General features: G+C 43.2%; 2 protein-coding genes across 13 annotated transcripts in view; one reads left to right on the forward strand and one right to left on the reverse strand.

Annotated features, from left to right (window-relative positions):
* Positions 1-3500, forward strand: part of TRPC3 (transient receptor potential cation channel subfamily C member 3) — a 175292-nt gene extending 171792 nt beyond the window's left edge. For all 10 annotated transcript variants that reach the window (XR_016212012.1, XM_089302565.1, XM_089302566.1 and 7 more), the window contains one exon: positions 1854-3500. Coding sequence is in view for 9 of the 10 variants with exons in the window: in XM_089302565.1 (XP_089158691.1) it covers positions 1854-1996 (143 nt within the window). In the remaining variant the exon portion in view is untranslated. The remainder of the gene's footprint in view (positions 1-1853) is intronic.
* A 3303-nt stretch (positions 3501-6803) lies between these two features.
* LOC149125050 (uncharacterized) lies at positions 6804-22827 on the reverse strand. Of its 3 annotated transcripts, XM_089302542.1 has the most exons (6): positions 22659-22826; positions 21226-22549; positions 19607-20346; positions 17200-17308; positions 8623-8807; positions 6804-7891 (listed from the first exon to the last, which is right to left on the reverse strand). In XM_089302542.1, exons 3-5 carry the CDS (start codon positions 19815-19817, stop codon positions 8711-8713), a joined length of 417 nt encoding a protein of 138 aa, XP_089158668.1. In that variant the 5' UTR covers positions 19818-20346; positions 21226-22549; positions 22659-22826; the 3' UTR covers positions 6804-7891; positions 8623-8710. The 3 variants fall into 3 exon arrangements, 1 of the variants encoding a protein (XP_089158668.1); XR_016212000.1 differs by lacking the exon at positions 19607-20346 and having other exon boundaries at positions 22659-22827; XR_016211999.1 differs by lacking the exons at positions 6804-7891; positions 8623-8807; positions 19607-20346 and having other exon boundaries at positions 17169-17308.
* Between the last annotated feature and the right edge of the window lie 1464 nt (positions 22828-24291).

Below are 24291 nucleotides of genomic sequence, written 5' to 3' on the forward strand. Positions count from 1 at the left end.
AGAAATCAACTTGGGAGCAATACGTTGTCCTAAAAATGGAAACTGTTCCAATGAGATGCCATCAGATCTGTCTGACTGGCGAGAGAAGGGCTAAATTTTTGCGGTAAAATTGTTGATGAGCTTTTTTTCTTCTTAAGATTTATTTATTTATTTGACAGCCAGAATGACTGAAAGAGAGACTGAGACAGAGAGAAAGAAACCTTCCATTTGCTGGTTCACTCCCCAAATAGCAACCATGGCCCAGCCTGCCCCAGGCTGGGCCAGGCTGAAGGCAGGAGCTTGGAACTCCATCTGGGTCTCTCACATGTGTGGCAGGAGTCCAAGCACTTAAGCCATCTTCCACTGTTTGCCCAGGCTCATTAACAGGGAGCTGGATCAGAAGTGGAGCACCCCCTCCCAAAAAAAAAGTGAAGCAGCTAGGACTTGAACCAGCACTCCTACAGGATGCTGGCATTGCAGGTGGTGGCCTAACCTGCTGCACCACAATGCTGGCCCTTATGTGTATGCTTGAGGGATACTTAAAATTACTTAAAATTAAAAGGTTCTGCTTTCTATATAGTAGAACAAAGAAATTGTACTTTAATGCATCATAAAGATACAGGAAATGTCCTTAAAGATGCCTTTTGCATTCTATTATACTATGAAAAGCTAAGTCAAAGTACCAATGAGTTAAAGAATAATTTCTGAGATTTAAGATAATTTCCTGCCCAACTTTATTTTCAAGGTCATTAGCTTATCTGCATTACAGTCCCTCACAAGAGAATCCAGTTTTAATTGCAATCTAACTATGCTCAAAATACTGCCAGACTGAATTATGGGTGCATTTGTGTTTCAATAGGCAAAGCTCCCCTGTTCTCTCCAGAGAGTATGGAGTGTGTGCATGGCCAGAAGGTTCACATATACACCCCCTAGTGTCACTGTTGTGTGTTATTTCCTTATGCACCGATTCTCTGTGTCACACAAACCATGTGTTCCTTGACCCCATATTCGTTATTATTGCCTTCCTAATAAACACCCCTAATCTTTCTCCTTTCCTTTCCTCCCTTCAATATTTACTTCCTCTGTGTGGGTAGTGCCTGTAAAATAGACTGATTTGATTTTTGATGTAGTTTAGTTTTGCTGGGATTCCCTTTGAGCCTAGTAACAGGGGGAGCTCGATGAAGGTGTCAAACCCTATGCTTGAAGGAGACAAGGGTACTCCTTATAGACAGAAAGGAGATACCTTGGTTGTAGAGCAGTTATCAGAGACTCATGCTGTGTGAACAGTTGAGTGAGCCAAAGGATACTACTTAATGCTGAATTTTATTATTAAAAATATAGTTGGACTATATGTAAAACATTTTAAAGGAAAGAAATTGAAAATGGGCCGGTGCCGTGGCTCAATAGGCTAATCCTCCACCTTGCGGCGCCGGCACACCGGGTTCTAGTCCCGGTCGGGGCGCCGGATTCTGTCCCGGTTGCCCCTCTTCCAGGCCAGCTCTCTGCTATGGCCAGGGAGTGCAGTGGAGGATGGCCCAGGTGCTTGGGCCCTGCACCCCATGGGAGACCAGGAAAAGCACCTGGATCCTGGCTCCTGCCATCGGATCAGCGCGGTGCGCCGGCTGCAGCGGCGGTCATTGGAGGGTGAACCAACGGCAAAGGAAGACCTTTCTCTCTCTGTCTCTCTCTCTCACTGTCCACTCTGCCTGTCAAAAAAAAAAAAAAATTGTAAAAAAAAAAAAAAAAGAAATTGAAAATGTTAACTTGGAGACTTTTTGAAATAACTGTATTCATATATATGAATTTCACTGTTTTCTAAGTCCAAAGAGCAAATTATCAACTAAATATGTTTATTTTTAATACAAATACTCTAGGTGAATTGAAAGAAATCAAGCAAGATATCTCCAGCCTGCGTTATGAACTTTTGGAAGACAAGAGCCAAGCAACTGAGGAATTAGCCATTCTCATTCATAAACTCAGTGAGAAACTGAATCCCAGCATGCTGAGATGTGAATGATGCACCCACCTGGAATCATGGCTTTGACTATAGCACAAATGTTGGCAATAATATTTCTAAGTATGAAATACTTGAAAAACGATGGTGTAAAGTTTTAGCGTTAACTACCTTTATCATGTGAATCTTTAAAAGTTAGGTCTTAATGATTTTCTTGTTTTATCACATGAAAATGCATTTAATTGTCTGCCTTGACATTGCAAACAATGCCATACCATTGTATTTAAAAGCCCAATATTGCCTACATCTCTGATGTTTTTGTTCATTTTAGATATCATGTAATTCTTTGCACTACCTGTTTGCCTCCAAGAGACTATAAAGTCCTTGGGACAGGGACCATGTCTTATTCATCTTTGTGTCTCCAGCATCTAGGACAGTGCCTGGTACATAGTAGGTGCTCAATAAATGTTGTTGAAACCAACTGAACTGCCAATAAAATATAAATAAAAATAAAGAGTCATCACTATGTAGCATATCTTCCCTTGTCCAAGTGCTGAAAGATTTTTTTTTTTAATATAGAAACTGAAGAAATTTTACAACCAGCCACAACTAGGTGAGATTTTCTTGGAATTTTAGCATCAATGATAATCCTAGAACCAATGAGCCAAGTAAAGAATTTAACAAGAAATGAATTAGAAAATATAATGACATATTTAAGTTTCATAGAATTATTCAAAACAACACATTAAAATTTTTTCTAAAATATATACTGTTTGCTTTCTGTGTTAGACTTCCATTTGTTGTTTTGTTGTTTTTGAGTAATGTAAATTTTGTCAGTGGGTGGTGAGGGTTTTTTTAAGTTGGGTGTTATGCAAAGTTGTATTCTGTAATAACCTCCTAACATCTGCCTCTGATATTTTAATAAACAAAATAAGAGAAAAGACTGACTTCATATCTTGCCCATTAGTTTTGGGCAAGAGTTTTGAGGATTTGCTCATGGGAAGAAGTAGAAAAGAGCAGTGACTGTCTAGAAAGACATGGCCAGGCAACACCAGGTCTGTTCTGCTTCCTTTTGAGGCCTCTCTCGCCATCATCAAAGATAATTACTGACATCTTTTTTCTTATAAAAGGGTTCCAATTCCACTTTCTGCACAGAGTGGTCTGTACTGTGTCTGAATTTGACTGACTACATGACTGAACTGAATACTGGTAACTACAACACCTCATGATGTTAATAGGAAAGGACTTTAACACTGTAAAGAGCTTTAGCAGTCTTAAAAACCGTGATACTTCAAAATAGTTAGGTTCACACCAGGAAGGCTTTCCAGATATTTCAAAGGTAAAATTGAATGTTAAATGGAACTACATAAAGTTCTTTAAAAATTACTTCTGAATCTCTAATTTTTTGAGAGTCAAAAATTTAAAACTTTATACATCTTTTGCTACCATTATAAAATATTTCATTAGCTTTTGTGCTATGCTAATACTATTTGAAACACTTTTCAAATTTAATGTATTTCATGTTATGCCTCTGAACTGAATAAAATATTGAATTTTTCCATTGTTATGTTACTATACTTTCTATTAAAATGGTGAAGATATGAAGTTTCTGTAATAGATGATACTTTGAGTTTTGTAGTATAGTTTAGGATTCCATGTGTGGGAGTTTTTGCTTGTAGCTAGGGAACAGAATAAGTAATTTTCATATTTGAGGTTGGAAAAAATGCTCAGTGAAAAAGTGGCAGATTTGAGTGGGGACAATTAGCCAGAGATCCTTGGAATTTGGAGATCAGAGAGGTATGAAGATGAAATTTATGGCATCCACACCATGGGTGTACATAGGTGGCTTTTTTTTTTTTTTTTTTTTTTTTTGGTCCATGCCTCCCACAACTGTAGCGCTGTTAACACAGGGGTTTTATTTACTAAACTATATGCAGCTGACATATTTGAGATATTTCACCTTTCTTCTTCTCCACGGTTTCCAGATAATAGGAAGAAAGATATAACAAAGTGTAGTAGGTGCCGTTGATGATACTGATGGTCTGCCCAGCTCCCTTCTACTGGGCCAATGCACCTGTTGTCTCCCAGCTACTCCTCAGCAGCTAATCGCTTCCCCAGGGAGTTGCCCTCAACTGAAAGGAAAAGAAGCAAACTTGTCTTGGGTTCTACACCTCCTGCTCCCCAGAGCCAGTCAGACTGGGGTAGGGCATAAAAAACTGCCACCCTCCCCCTTCTTTTTTAAGATTATTTATTTGAAAGACAGAGTTAGAGAGAGGGAGGAAGAGAGAGTTTCCAGCTGCTGGTCCAGCCCCATGTGGCAACAATGGTGAGGGCTGGGCCAGGCTGAAGCCAGCAGCCAGGAGCTTCTTCCAGATCTCCCACGTGGTTGCCAGGGCCCACACACTTGGGCCATCCTCCACTGCTTTCCCAGATACATTAGCAGGGAACTGGATAGGAAGTATAGCAGGTGGGGCTCGAACCTGCACTCCTATGGAATGCTGACATCACTGGTGGTGGCTTAACACTCCGTGCTGCAATCCCAGCCCAAAGCTGGTTCCCTTGACTCAAGGCTGAGCCAACCTTTCCATGTAATTCCTGCTTTAGAGCCCATGAAAGCATTAGGCTGAGGCCAGATTCAGGCTGAAATGGTATCTCTGTTGCTTCATTCCCCACCTTTTCCTGCTCTCCTTCTCTTTTTCCTGAGGGCATTCATTCCTTCAATGAATCACTGCATTCAAATCTTGTTAGTTGTTGTTAAGTGGTAAGGCATTAATGTGGCACCATAGGGCAAGGTGAGGCTTAATACTTTTAAGATTAAAGATAGCTCAGGGTCAGCAAGTCCTTGCTTTACTCATTGTAACAGGTCTGTCGGGAAAGCAGAGCTCAGAGAAGGTGGGACAGCATGGAGAAGGGAGCATTTTAACAGGACCAAAGCACCTTACCTAGAAAAGGATGTCAAGGTGCTTCCAGTTAATTAGAAGATTGTCAAAGCCCTGTGATTTTTCTTTCCTTGTACAGAGATGTACTTTTTGGCTGTTTGCTATTCTCACTTCTTTTCTCTGTTACAGATAAGGTAAAGGAACAAGTTTGGCACTTTATAAAGTGCCTGCTGCATTACACTTACTGAGTACTCTTGCTTTTATGTAATTCATGGTCTGTTGAAAAGCTTGGATTCATAGACTCAAAATAAAAGTGGGTACTGTGAAAAGTGGTATCCAGTGTCTTCAAAGAGTTCTGTGCACTCTAAGAACTTAGAAATGGCCTAAGTATGTTGTGGTTATTACAAGAAAACTAGTTCAATTTAGGATAACTGAATTGTCCAACCATCGCCAATATTTTTATATTCCAAATGTGTCAGTCAAATAAAAGCAGTTTTTATAAACAGGAAGGTAAATTGCCTGATGGAATTGCTACAGAGAACTGAAGCTATAGTAATGAATTGTGGCCTGGGACAATTCACTTCACTTCTCCTGTCTTCCTAACTAGTTAAGTCCAACAGGTTGGGAACCCTACATGCAGGGTTCCTGGTTTCTGGGTCAGGGGTGGGAGGTCATAGAGGTGGTTCAGGGAGTTGATACCATCATTCAAGATGGTAATGATTGGCATTACTGTCTCTATTTTTTTAAAAAAACAGATCAACCAGCTGGCGCCGCGGCTCAATAGGCTAATCCTCCGCCTGTGACACCGGCACCCCGGGTTCTAGTCCCAGTTGGGGCACTGGATTCTGTCTTGGTTGCTCCTCTTCCAGTCCAGCTCTCTGCTGTGGCCCGGGAGTGCAGTGGAGGATGCCCCAAGTCCTTGGGGCCTGCACCCACATGGTAGACCAGGAGAAGCACCTGGCTCCTGGCTTCGGATCAGCGCGGTGCAGTGGCCACAGTGGCCATTGGGGGGTGGGTGAACTGGCGGAAAAAAGGAAGACCTTTCTCTCTGTCTCTCTCTCTCACTGTGCACTCTGCCTATCAAAAAAAAAAAATCCACCTTATATGGGCTTCTATAAATTATTTTCCTTTAAAACAAGAGTTTCAGAGTTTCCAAATTTGTTCTATGTGTTAGTGAAAACTAGTGTGTATGCTTATGACTCAGACACTCAGCAGATCACCACTAATTGTGTTGATAGTTTTGACTTAAATGCAATTTAAATTGCTTTTTTTAAGAGATATTTTTGTTTTTATTTATTTGAAAGGCAGAGTTACAGAGAGAGGTAGAGAAAGAGAGAGAGAGAGAGGTCTTCCATCCATTGGTTCATTTCCCAAATGGCTGCAGTGACTGGCACTGAGTCAGGTCAAAGCCAGGAGCCAGGAGTTTCCTCTGTCTCCTATGTGGGTGCAGAGGACAAAGCGCTTAGGCTGTCCTCCACTGCTTTCCAAGGCCATTAGTAGGGAAGTGGAACAGGTGGGACTCGAATCGGCGCCCATATGGGATGCTGGCACTGCAAGGGTTTAACCCGTTGTACAACAGTGCTAGCCCCTTAAATTGCTTGTATTTTTAATCATTTTAATTTTTTACTCATATTTATGGCTTTAATACCACAACACAAGGCTATAGATTAATGAGGTGCATACAAAATTCTGCAACTTTATCTCAAGGTGATCTTTATCATGGCCAAGAAGAAATCATCTGTTGGTTTTCAGGTAAAACACCAAGTTGTCTCTAGGACCTTAAAGCATGTTTACAAAGAAAATATACAGTGGCCATTTTGTATAACTTGGCATTCCTGTATTATGAATGAAAACTTCCCACCTGATGATTTTTTGAGACATGTTTAACATTAGTAGTTTGAAACCTTTGCTGATCTTTTAGAACCAAGACAGAACATACAGAATAAAGTACTTGTTTTTTTATATGAAAAATGACAAAATTTCAAATATCATTTTGCAAACTCTTTTAATCTATTTTTGAGGCAATGTCATGGCCTTATTTTAGTGTTTCAAAATAATGTGATTTCAAAATAAATTCTTTTGCACAATTAATTTAAACAGTGGGCATCACTTGTTAAATAGAAACTAAGAATTGCCAGTATTTGTCTTTGTTACAAACATTGTAAAGATCACATAAAGATGAATTTCATAATACTATCTTAAATACTATAGCAATTTAAAGTAAAACAGCTTTTCTTTAAAAATTACCTTTCAATCATATAAAATGAAAAATGAGACAATTATTAAAACCCCTAAGGACTTCTAAAGATTATATAGTACTTGGAAATATTATACAGTGGCATGAAGGGCTGTTGTTGTGGCATAGTGGGTAAGGCTGCCACCTTTGACTCTGGAGTCACATATGGGCACCAGTTTGTGTTCTGGCTCTCCACTTTTGATCCAGCTCCCTGTGAATGCACCCGGGAAAATGCCGAAGATGGCCCACGTGCTTGAGCCCCAGCACCTATGTGAAAGACCTGGATGAAGTTCCTGGCCCAGCCCTGGCCATTGCAGCTATCTGGGGAGTGAACCAGTGGATGGAAGATCCCTCTCTCTGTCTCTCCCTCTCTCTTTGTGACTTACAAATAAATAAGTAAATCTTAAAAAAGAAAAAATAAAGTGCCATGAAAGGGGTTTGTGAATCCAAGTGGGAAAACATTGACGGTTCCTAAAATCTGATCCAGCCGTAGAATACGCTTCATATTCCCCTCAAAAGGTTGTTTTCTAAAAAATAATTTCCACTTAATCCAGCTTTTGTTATTTTGATTGTTTGTTAAAATGAAAATAAAAAAGTAGTAAAAATGATATCCATACCACTTTCCCTAAGTTGTTAGCATGCATTGTCAGGGCCTGAGAAGGGACACAGAAAAATCATCCATGGGAGGAGCTGGTGCCCGCTGACATAGCCCAGCCTTTATCAGTACCTTGCAATCCGAAGCCAGGAGCCAGGAGCCAGGAGCCTCTTCCAGGTCTCCCACGAAAGGGCAGGGACCCAAGGATTCGGCCATCTTCTACTGCTTTCCCAGGCCATAGCAGAGAGCTGGATTGGAAGTAGAACAGCCGGGTCTCAAACCAGCACCCATATGGGATGCTGGTGCTTCAGGCCAGGGCATTAACCCACTGAGCCACAACACCGGCCCCAAACAATTTTTGATGCATTTCTTAATACCCCTTTCACATAATTGTAATCATATAATCCCCTGCTTTATGTCCTCTTTGGCTATTTTCTGAATGCTTTCTAAATTGTTATATAGTCTTCATTGTATTCCCTTTCAATGGCTATGTAATAGTCCACAAAGTGGATGGATCCACCATTTCCTATTTTTGGACAGTTAGGTCCCTATTTTAAATAATGCTTCAAATGACCTCTTACCTACTTTATCTTGTTTCCATAGACTAAGTATTCCCATCGGGACTACAGGGTGAAAATATAGCCAGACATTCATAGGTATGGATACATATGGCTAAGCTGCTTTTGAAAAGTATCTTATTATGGTTTAAAATATCACAGTTGAGCACAAGTTTCCTTTACACAATATTGTGTCATCATTTACATTTTTTCTAATTTGAAAGGCAAAATAAAAAGTATTATGCTTTAATATTACTGATTACAAGGTAATAGATTTCAATGATTATTCAATATCTATTTTCTTTATGAATTATGTATGTTTTGTATTTGTTATTGGAATTACTGTATTTCTTTTAATCATTAATTTCTATAAAGTTTTCAAAGGTTAATTCTTTGCACATATTTTTCCCCTTTTGGCTTACCTTTAGACATCTTTGTGACACATCCGAATGTGTAATCTTCCTTTTTATGTCTCTTCTTTCCTCTTTAATTTCTTCTGACCTTTTGAGATCAGACGGTTCCCTTCTGCTGTGGGCTGAACTGTGTGACCCAGCACAGATGCTGAAGTTCTAACCTGGAGTATCTCAGATGTAGCTGGAGACAGTCTCTAAAGAGGTAAAGGATTTAAAATGAAGTCATTAGATTGGACCCCAATCCAATATGACTGATGTCCACATAAAAAGAGGAGGAGATGAGACACAGATACAGGCAGAAGACCATGTGAGGATGCAGGGAGAATTTGACAACTTTCCAAAACAGATTTTTCTGAAAGATCTATATAGGAACACAGTTCCCATTAAATACATGAGGAGACTTCAAAAAGTTAAAGGAGAGGCTGGTGCTGTGGCATAGTGAGTAAAGCTGCAGCCTATGGCACCCAGCTCCCCTGTTGCAGCCATTTGGGGAGTGAACCAGTGAATGGAAGATATCTCTGTCTGCCTCTTCATCTCTCTAACTCTGCCTTTCAAATAAATTAAAAAAATCTTAAAAAACAGTTAACAGGGGCTGGCGCTGTGGTGTAGCAGGTAAAGCTGCCGCTTGCCATGCCTTATATCGCATCCCATATGGGTGCCAGTTCAAGTTCCTGCTGCTCCACTTCCGATCCAGGTCTCTGCTTGTGGCCTGGGAAAGCAGTGGAAGATGGCCCAAGTGCTTGGGCCCCTGCACCAGCATGGGAGACCCAGAAGAAGCTCCTGGCTCCTGGCTTCGAAATGGTACAGCTCCGGTCATTGTGGCCAACTGGGGAGTGAACCAGCAGATGGAAGACCTCTCTCTCTGTGCCTCTCCATCTCTCTGTGTGTAACTCTGACTTTCAAATTAAATAAATAAATCTAAAAAAAAAAAACAGTTAACAGAAAACAGAATTAAAAGGTAAAAATATAACCTGTAGTTCTCAACATAAGCTCCATCAAGTTCAAGCTACTTTTGTAAGCAATATTACAGCCATTTAGTTCCACCTGAAAGAATGGAGGGTCCTGGAAGTTTAATCATGTCAAAGCAATCTTTTTTATTACTATTATTAACTGAAGGAAATGGGTACCCTTTAAAGATATATTTTAAAGATTTATTTACTTATTTGAAAGAGTTACATAGAATGTGAGGCGGAGGCAGAGGCAGAGAGAGAAAAAAAAGAGAAAGGGAGAGAGAGCTTCCATCCACTGGTTTACTCTCCAAATGGCCACAGTGGCTGGGGCTGGATCAGGCTGAAGCCAGAAGCCAGGAGCTTCATCCAGGTCTTCTGTGTGTGTGCAGGAGCCTAAGGATTTGGGCCATCTTCTGCTTTCCCAGATACATTAGCAGGGAGCTGGATCAGAAGTGGAGCAGCTGGGACCTGAACTGGCACCCATATGGGATGCTGGTCCTGCAGGTAGCAACTTTACTGGCTACACCATAGTGCCAGTACATATATATATATACACACACACACACACACACACACATATATATATATATATATATTTAGATTAGGAAATAAAAAGAAGTCAAAAGGATCCAAGTCAAGAATGTGAGGTGGATTCCTAATTATTTCCCATTAACAACTCAGAAAAATTGTTTGATGAAAGGAATAAGTAGGAACATTGTTCTGATTTCTCTGGTGAAGCTTTTCTGAGCTAAACAAAAAGAAGTTTATGCTAAACTTTGGTTAGCTTTATCAGAACACTCTGTTAATAAGTATTCATTTTTTGGTCTTCCAAGAAGCCAACAAACAAAATTCCTTGAGCTTCCCAAAAAATTGTTCCCATGATTTTGCTCATCACCAGTCCACTTTTGCTGTTATTGGACTACTTTCACCTCATCCTGGTAGCCATTGCTTTGATTTTGCTTTGTCTTCAGGATTGTACTGGTAAAACAATGCTTCAACTCTTGGTCTAGTTCTTTGAAGAAATCTTTTATTTTAAAAGCTCTGCTCTTGACTGCAGCTGATCTAGATATAACAGTTTGGCCACTTGTTCATCAGAATGTTTGCTGCAGTTTAATTTTTAGCCAGGACTCAATAAGCTGAACCAGTTGAGGATCTATTATGTTGGCTACAATTTCTGATGTTAATTGTTAATCTTCTTCAATTTGGGCACCAACAAGATTAATTTTTCATCCCATATTGAATGGTCTGCTAGGTGTTTCATATTCAGTGTTATCTGGTCCCTTCTTAAATTATCCATTTGCAGATTGTTGATTTCTTTGTGGCATTGTTCCCATACATTTTTGTAAAACAACGATTTCACCATTCTTCCACATGAGCTTCATCATAAATTTGATGTTTTTGCTTTAGTTTAGCAGAATTCATTTTTCTGTGATAGAAGATCCTTTTTTTTTTTATTTGACAGAGTTAGACAGTGAGAGAGAGACAGAGAGAAAGGTCTTCCTTCCGTTGGTTCACTCCCCAAATTCACTCCCCAAATGGCCTCCATGGCCGGCACTGTGCTGAAGAGGATCCTTTCTAACTGGATCCTATTCAGACAATTTATAAAAGGTTTATTTTGAAGCAAAATATGAAATCTATGCATAATGTTTTTGTAACATGCATTTTCCATGAACTTTTTGAGGGTCCCTCAACTGTACATGCACACATAGAAACATAGACACATGTATATTAGGTAAAAGGTAATTGTTTCTGTAATATCTTTTGTCTGCTTGATTATCTGTCTCTGAGAAAAAAGTGCTAAAATTTCGCTCTATGTTTATTTCAAAATAATCCACTGGCCATGTGTTAGTAATTGTTGAATGATGTTTTGTGTACTTATTCATTTGCTCAACATTTCCCATTAAAAAGGTTTTAGAGATTATTAAGCAGTTTGATCACAACCTTATTTGATAGTCTGCACCCACATGGGAGACCAGGAGGAAGCACCTAGCTTCTGGCTTTGGATCGGCGTAGCGCCGGCCATAGTGGCCATTTGGGGGGTGAACCAACGGAAGGAAGACCTTTCTATCTCTCTCTCTCACTGTCTATAACTCTACCTGTCAAGTAATAAATAAATACATTCAAGAAAAGTTAATTTTGGTGCAGAAAGTTTTGAAATCCATGCATAATTTTCTCATAATATACATTTTTCATGAACTCGCATATGCATAAATTTCAAAAAATTTGCACTGAAATAAATGTTATTTTCTAATTCTATTTTCCGTGAATTTGAAGTTGCCAATAACTTTCATATTGATTCTTCATAGTTTTCTCTTTTAGCCCTTTCTTACTCTTCAGAGGAATAGTTTTAAAGATTTTTTTAAATTATTATTATTTGAGAGGTAGAGTTACAGACAGAGAGGGAGAGACAGAGAGGTCTTTCACCTGCTGGTTCACTCCCCAGATGGCTGCGATGGCCATAGTTGAGCTGATCTGAAGCCAGGAGCCAGGAACTTCATTCTGGATCTTCCATGTGGGTGCAGGGCCCAAGCACTTGAGCCGTCTTCCACTGCTTTGCCAGGACACAAGCAGAGAGCTGGATCATAAAGAAGAGCATCTGGGACATGAAGCAGTGCCCATATGGGATGCTGGTGCTGCAGACAGAGGCTTAACCTACTATGCCACAGCTCTGGCTCCATGGAGGGTTAGTTTTTGTGGGAGTTGTTTTCATAGATATTCTTACCTCTCTACTTTTTTTTTTTTTTTTAAGATTTATTTATTTATTTGAAAGGCAAAGTTACAGAGAGGCAGAGGCAGAGAGACAGGTCTTCCATCTGCTGGGGCCCAAGGACTTGGACCCTCTTCCACCACTTTTCCAGGCCATGGCAGAGAGCTAGATGGGAAGTAGAGTAGCCAAGGGACTGGTGCTGTGGTGTAGTGGATAAGGTTGCTGTTTACAGTGCCAGCATCCCACATGGGTGCCGGTTCAAGTCCTGGCTACTCTACATCCGATACAGCTCTCTGCTATGGCCTGGGAAAGCAGTAGAAGATGGCCCAAGTCCTTGGGCCCCTGCACCCATGTGGGAGACCCGGAAGAAGCTCCTGGCTCCTGGTTTTGGATTGGTGCAGCTCTGGCCATTGCAGCCAAATGGGGAGTGAACCAGTGGATGGAAGACCTCTCTCTCTCTCTCTCTGCCTCTCCTTCTCTCTCTGTTTAACTCTGACTTTCAAATAGATAAATAAATCTATAAAAAAAAAAAGAAAGGAAGTCAAGCAGCCGAGACTCAAACTGATAGTGCCCATATGGGATGCTGGCATTGCAGGTAGCGGCTTTACCCACTATAACAGAGCACCAGCTTCTGATCTATTTTTAAAGTCATAATTTATTTATTGAGAATCTTGCTTTTCTCATAAAGGACATAGTTATAATAATTTTGGATTCTCTTCAATCTATTACAGGTGGTTATTGGAGACAATGATGGGGTAGTTATGTGCTTTGGCATGAAGAAAGGAGAAACAGTGGTAAGTGTAGCTTCAATGCAAGTGAGAAAAGCTTTTCTTTCTCTTCTTTTTACATTTATTTTACTGGGGGCCAGTGCTGTGGCATAGTGGGTAAAGCTACCACTTGCAGTGCTGGCATCCCTTATGGGCACTGGTTCAAGTCTCGACTGCTCTATATTTGATCCAGCTCTCTGCTATGGCCTAGGAAAGCAGTAGAAGACTTGGGCCCCTGGATCCACATTGGTGACCTGGAAGAAGCTCCTGGCTCCTGGCTCCTGGCTTCAGATTGGCACAGCTTCGGCCGTTGCAACCATCTGGGGAGTGGACCAGTGTGTGAAAGTCCTCTCTCTACCTCTCTGTAACTCTGCCTTTCAAATAAATAAATAAATCTTTAAAAATATTTACTTATTGAAAGGCAGTTATAGAGAGAGGGAGAGATATGTTCCATCTGTTGATTTACTCGCCAAGTGGCTGCAATGGCTCTGGATGGGCCAGCCTGAAGCCAGGAGCCAGAAGCTTCATCTGGTTTTCCTACATGGGTTCAGGGACCCAGGGACTTGGGCTGTCTTCTGCTGCTTTCCCAGGTGCATAATCAGGGTGCTGGGTCAGAAGTAGAGGGGCTGGCACTCAAACTGGTGCCCTCAGGAAACACTGGTGTTCCAGGAGGCAACTTAACCTGCTACGCCATAAGACTAGCCCCCAACAAACTTTTCTAAATGAAATGTACTACTTGTTGAATACTCCTAGGTTAAAAATTTTTCTAAAATACAGACAAGGGAGAAGGGGTTGTGAAGGCCCACATGGGTGCAAGGGCCCAAGGACTTAGGCCATCTTCTACTGCTTTCCCAGGCCATAGCACAGAGCAGGATTGGAAGTGGAGCAGCTGGGACTCAAACCGGTACCCATGTGGGATGCTGGCACTGCAGGGGCAGTTTTACCTGTTTCACCACAGCACCTGCCCCAAGAGATTAATTTCAAAGAGATGATTAGGGACCAGCCTTGTGGTGTAGCAGGTAAAGCTGCCCCCTGTGATGTTGGCATCTCATAATGGTGCCTGTTTGAGTCCCAGCTGCTCTACTTCTGCTATCCAGCTCCCTGCTAATGTGCCTGGGAAAGCAGCAGAAGATGGCCCACCCATATGGGAGACCCAGAAGAAGCTCCTGGTTCCTGCCATCTGTCTGGTCCAGCCCTGGCTGTTGTGGCCATCTGGGGAGTGAAACAGTGGATGAAAGATCTCTCTCTGTGTCTTTCCCCTCTCTTTCCCTGTGACTGTGCCTTTCAAATAAGGAAAAATCTTTTTTTAAATAAAGATGATTAGGCCAGTGCCGTGGCTCAATAGGCTAATCCTCTGCCTTGCGGCGCCGGCACACCGGGTTCTAGTCCCAGTCGGGGCACCGGATTCTGTCTTGGTTGCCCCTCTTCCAGGCCAGCTCTCTGCTGTGGCCAGGGAGTGCAGTGGAGGATGGCCCAAGTGCTTGGGCCCTGCACCCCATGGGAGACCAAGGGAAGCACCTGGCTCCTGCCTTCAGATCAGCGCGGTGCGCCGTCCGCAGCGGCCATTGGAGGGTGAACCAATGGCAAAAAGGAAGATCTTTCTCTCTGTCTCTCTCTCACTGTCCACCCTGTCTGTCAAAAATGAAAAAAAAAATGATTAAAATGTGAAAATGGTATCTGGTGGACCTAATTAAAGATTTTGATACTTAGGCTTTCCTGTGGATAAGAATATTGCTTAAAACAGTGCTTCTCAAACTTTAATGTGTATAGGACCCAGCTGGGAAATCTTGTTAAAATGCTGATTCCCATTTGGTAGATCTGGTGTTGGACCTGAGATTCTGTATTTTCATAAATTTAGTGATGTTGGGGCTGGTGCTGTGGTGCAGCAGGTTGAAGCCCTGGCCTGCAGCGCCAGCATCCCATGTGGACATGGGTTCAAGTCCCAGCTGTTTTACCTCCAATCCACCTCTCTGCTGTGGCCTGGGAAAGCAATAGAAGATGGCCCAAGTCCTTGGGCCCCTGCACCCACATGGGAGACCCAGAAGAAACTCCTGGCTCCTGGCTTCAGATCAGCTAAGCTCTGGCTGTTGCAGTTATTTGGGGAGTGAACGGGTAATGGAGGACTTTCTCCCTCTCTCTGGCTCTACCCCTCTCTGTAACTCTGTCTTTCAAAGAATAAAATAAATCTTAAAAAATTTAGTGCTGTTAACAGTGATGATTAGTGAACCCTGCTTAGAAATATAAGAGTATAGACTTCAATTAGGTCATTATTATGTATGTAGAAATATTTTCCAAAACAACCCCCTGAAGACCTGAATAGATTTTTACTTTTTTTTTTAAAGATTTTATTTATTTATTTGAGGGGTAGAGTTACAGACAGTGAGAGGGAGAGACAGAAAGGTTTTCCATCTGCTGGTTCACCCCCCAAAATGTCCGCAACATTCAGAGCGGAGCTGATCCAAAGCCAGGAGCCAGGAGCTTCTTCTGGATCTCCACATGGGTGCAGGGCCCAAGCACTTGGGCCATCTTCTACTGCTTTCCCAGGCCAAAGCAAAGAGCTAGATCGGAAGTGGTGCAGCTGGGACTCAAACCAGCACCCACATGGGATGCTGGCACTGCAGGCAGAGGATTAACATGCACCACAGCATTGGCCCCCTGAATAGGTTCTTATCTATGGTTGTTTCTATGTATTAGAACTCTAATATTTTATAAATTTAAAATCATAGTGTATTTTATGGTAAAGGAAAATGCTTACAATAAAGAAACTTGTGTCTTACCGTTTGTTCCATGAATGATGTTTGCAGACTGTGTTCAAGACTTTACCAGGCCTGAAGATCGAGAGGCTGGAACTAGGAGGGGTTCTGAACACACCTCAGGAGAAGATTTTTGTTGCTGCTGGATCTGAGATTAGAGGCTTCACAAAGAGAGGAAAGCAGTTCCTCTCTTTTGAAACAAACCTCACTGAAAGCATTAAAGCCATGTATGTTTATTATTCTCTTTTTTATTTTTACCTATGTATTGATAATATTTTAGATGTAGAGCAACTTATTAACTAACATATCTTAAGTTTTCTGGAAAATAAAATTGACTAAAGTATTTTATTAATCAGAAACTAAGTTTAACCTAGACTCAACACAGAATTGATTGGCTGCTAAAGTGTTGTTTTCTTTCAAAACTTTATAGTATTTATAACTTGCTTCAGTTGTGATTCTTGATCAGGCAATAGAGAAAACATCCTCAGGATATTTAGGTTCATATTCTTTAATTGTCTTTGGTAGCTCTGGGTTTTAGGGAGCAACATTATATTAAAGAGAAATCACTGTCCCTTCTAAAGCTGCCCATCTTCCCTTGAAAGGGAGTGACCCAGTCCTTGCCGGGGTCCACACCAGGGAGGTGACAGCTTTGCTGTAAATTATGTAATGCAATTTTGAAATCTTCATATTAATACTTTTTAAGATTTTCTTTTGATGATCAGTCTCCATGGCCTCCTTTCAGTCCCTCAATTTAAGATATATGAAGGCTTTTGATTTTCCTAGGAGTAGGCTAAGATGTATAAACAGCAAGGCTTACCTAAACACCGACTTGACAGCAGTTCACTTAAAGAGCACACCTTAGAAAGGGTAGTTTTCGATAATCGAAAATGAATCTTGATGTGAATGGAAGGGGAGAGGGAGTGGGAAAGGGGAGGGTTGTGGGTGGGAGGGACGGTATGGGGGGGAAGCCATAGTAATCCATTATTCGTACTTTGGAAACTTATATTCATTAAATAAAAGTTAAAAAAAAAAAGGGTAGTTTTCTCCTATCTATCCAAGAGATGTATACATTATTAAGGTTTTCCCCATGTTCATCATAGAAAAAATACAAAAATAGAAAAAAGTAATGCCTCACTACTCCAGGATAATCATGGTTACAATTTGTATATTTCCTTCTAGTTTTTGGGACTGTATGTTTCATACAAAGTCATATAGAAAAATGTAACAAGCCCTCCTTTTTCACAGTAAAAATGACATATTTTTATTACAGAAAAATTAGAAAAACTATAACATGTAAAAAAATGAAATTAAAATACACAGTTGGGTCACTGACTCTATTGCTGTTTTCTGTTGCTATCACAACACACCTGAAGCTGGGTACTTTACAAAAAGAAGTTTATTTAGCTCACAATTTTTGAGCCTGAAAATCCAAGATCAGGTGGCTCCATCGGTTCAGCTTCTGTTGTGGAATCCCTTGGTGGTGTTGCATCATGGTGGGTGACCTCACAGCAGCATATTCTAGGGGGAGAGAGAACATGGCAAGACATAAGCCAGAGAAAGAGAGAGAGAGAGAGAGAGAGAGATATCTAGGAGTTAGACTCACTAATTTATAACAACTCATTCTCTTGAGAATTAACTGAGGTCCCACAGAACTACATTAATCCTTTCTGAGGGCAATGTCCCCAATGACCTAATCATCTCCCACCTGATGCCACCTCCACAACACCACCCTGAGGGACAAGTGAACTTTCAGAGGACAAACCACAGATAAACCATAGCACTGAATTCCATCAAATTTACTAAATATTGTGAAAAGCTCACCAATAATTCATTTGATAAAGGTGTATATTATGGTGTCTGGAAACACAAAGAATATCAGTACATTAAAGGCTGAGAAATCAAGCATCAAGTATAATTTTTAATTTCAAAATTTCTAAGATTTATTTGATAAAGGATTTCTTTCTTTCTGTCCCCAAACTTACGCCTGTCTCACAGCGATGTGGTGCAGAGTACAGTGTGGGAAATGGATAGTCCCAGCAGTATCGCCTCAGCACCTCCACCAGTTACTCTGGACACTGAAAGGTTATCTGAACAGCCTTTATTCCTTTTTAAGAAACAATTTGGTAAGGCATCTTTATTTTTATTTAATTTTTGATTAACACGTAACTCTTATACAATTTTGTGGGGTAGAGTGTAATATTTCAACACATATACACAATGTAAACTGATCAAACCAGACAGTCAGGTTTTCCACACACACACACACACACACCCTTTTTTTCTTTTTTGCTTTGTGCTTAGCACCTGCCAGTTCCTCTGTTCTAGTTTTTTATAGAGTGTATGTCTTAACAGTTTGTGACTTATTACTCTGGAATATTCTCTGGTTTTACCTCTACTTTAGTCTCCTATGCTCACCCCATTGTTATTTTTGTCTGCGTGTCCATCTCTCTATACCTCCCTAGTAGCAACTCTTAAGTATTAATAAACCCAGACACTCATTTCCTGATTCCAAATATAAATGATTCTTAATAAGAATGGTAATAACAATTGTATCATGAGAAAATCTTGATCGTCGTTGAATCTCTGCCACTCTTTCATGGTGAGTAGTACTCCACTATCTCTTATTACTTTTAAATTCTTTATAAAACAGGACGTCTCATCATATTCTAGTGAGTTTCAACACTAGAGGCTGGAAAGGAATCTCTTTCTTTTGAAAAATTCCAAAGCATTCGTCCAGTTTGCTAATCAGGGTACTGGGACACACATGGTTGTAAGAGTTTGGAGACAGCATGCTCTCCAGCCCTTAGGGGTAGAGCAGGACCATGGTGGGGGCAGTCGCCTCTGGCTACAAGCAACTGCACCCAGTTTGCTCAGGGTGCCTTAGAAGCATTGCCACATTTTATGTTTCCAGAGCATGAAAAATGTTGAAAAGGTAAGGGATGATATGTCCAGAACTATACTGAATAAAGAAATGACAAAATCGTGACAAGAAACATATTTAGTGAGTCCTAAAACATTTTACTAAATGTATTAAACCATGATTCAAAGCATAATTTTAACTTACATGTTTATTTTTTTCTACACAGAATATTTACTTATTTTGTTATGTGATGAGATGCAAAAAGTCACAACTTCCTAAAACTCCTCAAAAGAAAAACAAGCAATTCTCTAGGAGTAGCAGCAGTTTCAAGGTACAATGGGACAGGCTCGGGCAGCTCCCAGGAACCCCTGTGAACTAGAAGGTCCAGGCCTGAGCACACCTGGGTGGGCCTCTGACCTGGGGCCTGGTTTTGGGGACACAATCATCACCAGGATCACATGGCATGGACACAGCAGGCAGAGTCTGCCTCAATTCACGGCATGGAGGAGTCTGCAGGGGTAGAGCTTTCAGCGTCATCAGGGCCTTTAAGCAGAGCCCAGAGAACGGGGTTGGCCCTGGGAGGACATGCCTGGCCTCCTGGAGCAAAACAGGGGTCCCTAGTCTCCACACTGGCCTTCATGCCTGCCCTCTGGCTTGGCCAATCCCAGAGCAAGGGTGGGATCTCAGCAGAGCAGTGTGCATAAGATGCTGCAAGAAGGGCCAGGCTGGAGAAGGACATCTGGACAGGTCAGCAGAGAGTCTGGGTGCAGACAGCTCACCAGCTTGCTTAGTGCCTGGGAACATGGAGACGGCCAGCAGCCTCTTGTATCTGCAAGGAGCCAGGTCAGCTAAGGACTGGTGGGCACAAGCTGCTCTGCAAAATGCACACACACATGCACACTCCCCTCACAGTACCTGAACCCTACTCTGGAGTGGGTGGGGATTGCAGGGCTCACCAGAGGGCACAGGGTAGGGATGGTCCTGGGCTGACTGCCCTGCTCTGATCGCACCCAGCAGGCCTTGAGGGTGCTGGAGTCCCTTCCAGGCGGGATTCGCGATGCCCAGGGTGTAGAGCGCCTGTGCGATGTTGAGCAGAGAGGGGCGATGACGGGGTGCCGCAGGAGGCGCCCATCCATATGTCCAGAGGCCAGCGCGCTGCCAGGTCATTCCTGCGCAGTTCAGAAACTCCGAGCAGCTGCCGTCATCGACAAGACTTCACCACGTCACAGGGCTTCCCGGCCCCCGCGGCTGCACTGCCCGCCACGGCCGGCCAGCAGTGCCACCCAGAAGGGCGACTTTTCCTCGGCGCCTAACGTCCTCGTTAGGTCAGAATGGCAAAGACAGCGCAGTATACGAAGGAGACAGGGACGTCCCTGAGCAGTGCGGCCCCTAGTGCCTTGTAGAGGCCAGCGATGCCGCAGCTCGGAGGGTCCTGGCAGGATGACCATGGGCTGGGCAGCGGCCTGAGCCTCCACTGAGGCCTGGGCGCCCCCCTGCGGCGAAAGCAGGGCCGGTGCAGCCAGAAGCTTTCTCGAAATTAACACCAGAACAAGCTAGTGCTTTTTAAACTCTCCAGACTGATTACGTGACACGCAGCAAAGACAGTCTTTTGACGGTGTAGCTTTGTATTTCTCAAACTTACAGGATAATTCCCTTAAAAATTAAATGGCCGTATTTTCAAATTTCAGCTCCTCACCTAGAATGATTTTTGGAGACAAATTCATTTCAGATTAATTTGTAGTACTTTTTAATGATGGAGTATATTTCAGGTAGAATTTGTGTTGCTCAAATAGACATTGTCTTTTTCATAAAGCCATACAAATCCTCCCAGAGTTTGTTATAGCCTGTGTATCCTTTTCCTGGATATTTTTAAATATTTCTTACCCAAATTAGGACACAAAACATTACCCATGAGTCATATGGCCCTCAATTACAAATATTTTAGACTCTTCTATCACTGAGCCCACACAATGCCCTTCTCATTATTTTTTGCTCTTTCCTCTTTGTCCTATTTATTCTCATTTACATCATCCTTCCTGTCAGTGATGTTCACACTAATATATACAACATAGATACCTAGGTATCTGAAAATATGACCATGAGATACAACATATTGTTGTGTTCTCTTTGTGTGAGTGGTTTAAATGTATATAAATTGCTTTGTCTTGTGGAATTCATTCTTCTTATATTTCAAGATTCATCCACATTGCTGTATAAAAAATCATTATTTACTCACCGCTATATATAATGCCATTGGATGTACACACCACACATTCTGATTAGCCATTTCCCTGAGGATGAATATTAAGGCTGACTCTGATACCTTGCCAACACAAATAATGCTAGGATATTACCCTCAGAAATACCCACTTAAGTATTTGTGCATAGTATACCTGTCCCAAAGCCAGCTCAGCAGACAAGAGGTGCACCTGGTGAAGGGCGTGATGGCTGCCCTGAGGAGGTGGGGCCGCTGTGCTGAGGTGAGGGCCCCTCGGTGGCCACGAGGTGCCTGGAGGCTCCAGAGGGCTCGGACCCCTCCTCCCACCTGCCCATAGCCAGGGTTGGCTGCACTCACCTCTGCTCGCCTTCAGGAAAACCGTGGCTGCCGCGACTCCTGCTCCACGGCCAGCCACAGCCATGTGCCATGCCGAAGCCGAGCCTGTGTGCCGTGTCCGCCGCGTGGGTGTTTTCCCCTGGACGGGGTCCTGGCAGTGCTGTGCTGTGCCCGTTCTGGAGGCTGGGGCCATCCTCCAAGCAGCCCGGCCTGGCTGGGCAGGGGGCGCTCTCCTAGCCCCCCCCACCCCACCCCAGGACTTGCTCGCTCCTGTCTGTGGCAGCCGGGATTGCACTGAGAAGCCGCGTATTTATTTCCTGGATTCTTTTTTTTTTTTCTTTTTAATTTTTTTTTGACAGGCAGAGTGGACAGTGAGAGAGAGAGAGACAGAGAGAAAGGTATTCCTTTTGCCGTTGGTTCACCCTCCAATGGCCGCCGCGGCCAGCACGCTGCGGCCGGCGCATCGCGCTGATCCGATGGCAGGAGCCAGGTGCTTATCCTGGTCTCCCATGCGGGTGCAGGGCCATCCTCCACTGCACTCCCTGGCCACAGCAGAGAGCTGGCCTGGAAGAGACGCAACTGGGACAGAATCCGGCGCCCCGACTGGGACTAGAACCCTGTGTGCTGGCGCCGCAAGACGGCGGATTAGCCTAGTGAGCCGTGGCGCCCGCCTGTTTCCTGGGTTCTTTTCCCTACAGCTCCACCCACTCCAGTACCTCACTCAAAAAAAAAAAAAAAAAAAAAAATTCCTTAGCGTGGTCTCACTGTCTCCAGATCTTAACTATGACTGTGTCTCCGAAGCTTTAATGATTCCGCAAGGGGCTGTTCTCCCCTCAGACAACCAAAACTTTAGCAACTGGGAAGCTGACCCTGGCCGGGGCCACCCCCGCCATTCTGGGCCTGAGGTCTCGGAAAACCTGGGGGAAAGTGGGTCGTCCTGAGCTCGCGAGTCCCTCGCCTACCCACTGCAGGAGTCTTCGGCCCCGGGCTCCTCTGTGTGTGTGCATGCACAAGTATGTGCACGCGTACGCATGTGTGTTTCGGCTTCAAGCCGGCTCGCTCTTAGGGAGGGAGAGAGAAGCAGTGGAGTGAGTGACCGGGCCCGGCTCCCTCCATGTGTGCTTGCGCCTCTGCTGCCCCTACGCCCGCCCGAACGGCCTTACTTTCCAGACACCAAGCTCACAGAGGAACCCGAGTCCCCGCACCCGGAACCCTGTCCCTTCGTGGGTCCCGCGGGTATCGGAGGACGACTCTGGCACAGCCAGGCTGGGCGCAGACTGTCAGATACCTGTCGCCCCTGCCGCCACCCGGAACAGGCCACCTGGCGTCGGTCAGCAGAGTCAGCCTGCGGAAGAGAAGCCACAATTCTGTCAAGTTCGGAAGCCCTGTGCAAAGCAGCCTGTGGCGTGTGAGTGGTGGCAGCGTGCGGTTTTCAGCCCGCGGGCACTGCGCACCTGCACACGCGGGCCATGCACGCATGGTATTGTAGACACCCCCTCGCCAGCACCAAGCAGGACTGAGAGACCATCAGGTCTGTGGGTTCTCTAACAGCGCTGCGTGGTCCCTGCGCGGGCCGCTCACTGCTGGAGAGAAAGCCCAGCCCGGCCCCACCATGGGAGAGCCTGCACTGCAGGGCTCCACCCCCCCCCCCCCCCAGGAGGGCGTGGGGCAGGTTTGCGCGTGACCCTGGAATGTGCGTGTGCTCGTGTCTGCAAGTGCTGGCCGGGCCTCACGTTAGCCAGTGCTGTGAGCCCAGAGCGGCACAGCTGACCAGCTTCCCCGAGTGTCGAGGGTCTTGTTACCCTCGCTCCCCCCACGGCGCCAGTGTCGGGCCACGCTGGGAGCGTGGCGAGCACGGCTCTGAAACCCGCATCTCCGCCCGCTGCTCCTGCCAGCACTCGCCACGAGCTCCACAGTCGCGGTAAAGACCGTCCTGTGTCCCACTCCCTACTTCATGTGTCGGGCGGCCACTGTACAGATATTTATTATCCTTTCCAGACTTTCTGGATAGATTTTTTTGAATAAACTTGGGTTTTATGAAAAGAAAGACAGATATGGGAATTATATATATATATATAGAGAGAGAGAGAGATAAATCTAGTCATGCACTATATATTGATGTTTACATCAATGACAATGTATATGACAGTGAACCTATAAGACTATAAGAGAACTAAAAATTTCATGTGACTGACATTGTAGCCATCATAATGTTGTAGTGCAACACATTGTTCACATGTTTGTGGTGATGTTATTGTAAATAATCCTACTTATTGCATCATATGAAAGTATAGTACATAAATTATGTATGGTACATAATACTAGATAATAGACAATTTTGTTACTGGTTTATACAATTATTATATGGTACTTTGTTGCTATTTTAGAAAGTACACTTCTACTCATTATATAAAACAAATTTGACCTAAACTAGTGTGTCATCCTATGCCAATAGCTACTATTTTGTTTATAGGATTTATTGACTACAACAAGAGCCACATCTAATGATTGACCTATAACATGTAGGATTGTGCAAGTGCACTCTGATATTTGCATAACGACAAAATTACCTAGTAACACATTTCTCAGAACATACATCCATCCTTAAGTGGTACATGACTATAATGAATTGCACTAATTATTCTTTGTTGACAAAACTGAATTTCTGTTGAATGAGTTTTCTTTCCATCTAGATAAATTCCAAATTTATCTTTAGACTCAACTGCAACAGAATCTTCCAAATTAACTTGACATATGACATATAATCCTTAACCTGTCTCTAAGAATGTGGCAGCCTTTATGGCACAGAGTCTTTTGATGTTGTCATGGGATTAATGTGTTGTTATTGTACCAACATAGACACAAAAATCATACAGTACTCACAATAAATGGAAACTGTTTTGCATAGTGTCTTTTTTTTTTTTTTTTTGACAGGCAGAGTGGACAGTGAGAGAGAGAGACAGAGAGAAAGGTCTTCCTTTGCCGTTGGTTCACCCTCCAATGGCCGCCGCGGCTGGCGCGCTGCGGCCAGCGCAGCGCGCTGATCCGATGGCAGGAGCCAGGAGCCAGGTGCTTTTCCTGGTCTCC

Source organism: Oryctolagus cuniculus, chromosome 8 (genome assembly GCF_051225735.1).
Source record: "Oryctolagus cuniculus isolate XC-2025 breed Fujian yellow rabbit chromosome 8, ASM5122573v1, whole genome shotgun sequence".
NCBI classification, from domain to species: domain Eukaryota; kingdom Metazoa; phylum Chordata; class Mammalia; order Lagomorpha; family Leporidae; genus Oryctolagus; species Oryctolagus cuniculus.

What these genes read in the sequence shown, in the direction of transcription:
- LOC149125050 (XM_089302542.1), bottom strand. Translation starts at nt 19,817, where the DNA reads ATGACCTGGCAGCGCGCTGGCCTCTGGACATATGGATGGGCGCCTCCT. An exon ending in TCCCTACCCTGTGCCCTCTG is followed by an intron (nt 17,309 to 19,606) that starts GTGAGCCCTGCA and finishes CTCTCCCCCTAG; the next exon opens with AATATGCTGCTGTGAGGTCA. An exon ending in GATTTTCAGGCTCAAAAATT is followed by an intron (nt 8,808 to 17,199) that starts GTGAGCTAAATA and finishes TTACCTCTTTAG; the next exon opens with AGACTGTCTCCAGCTACATC.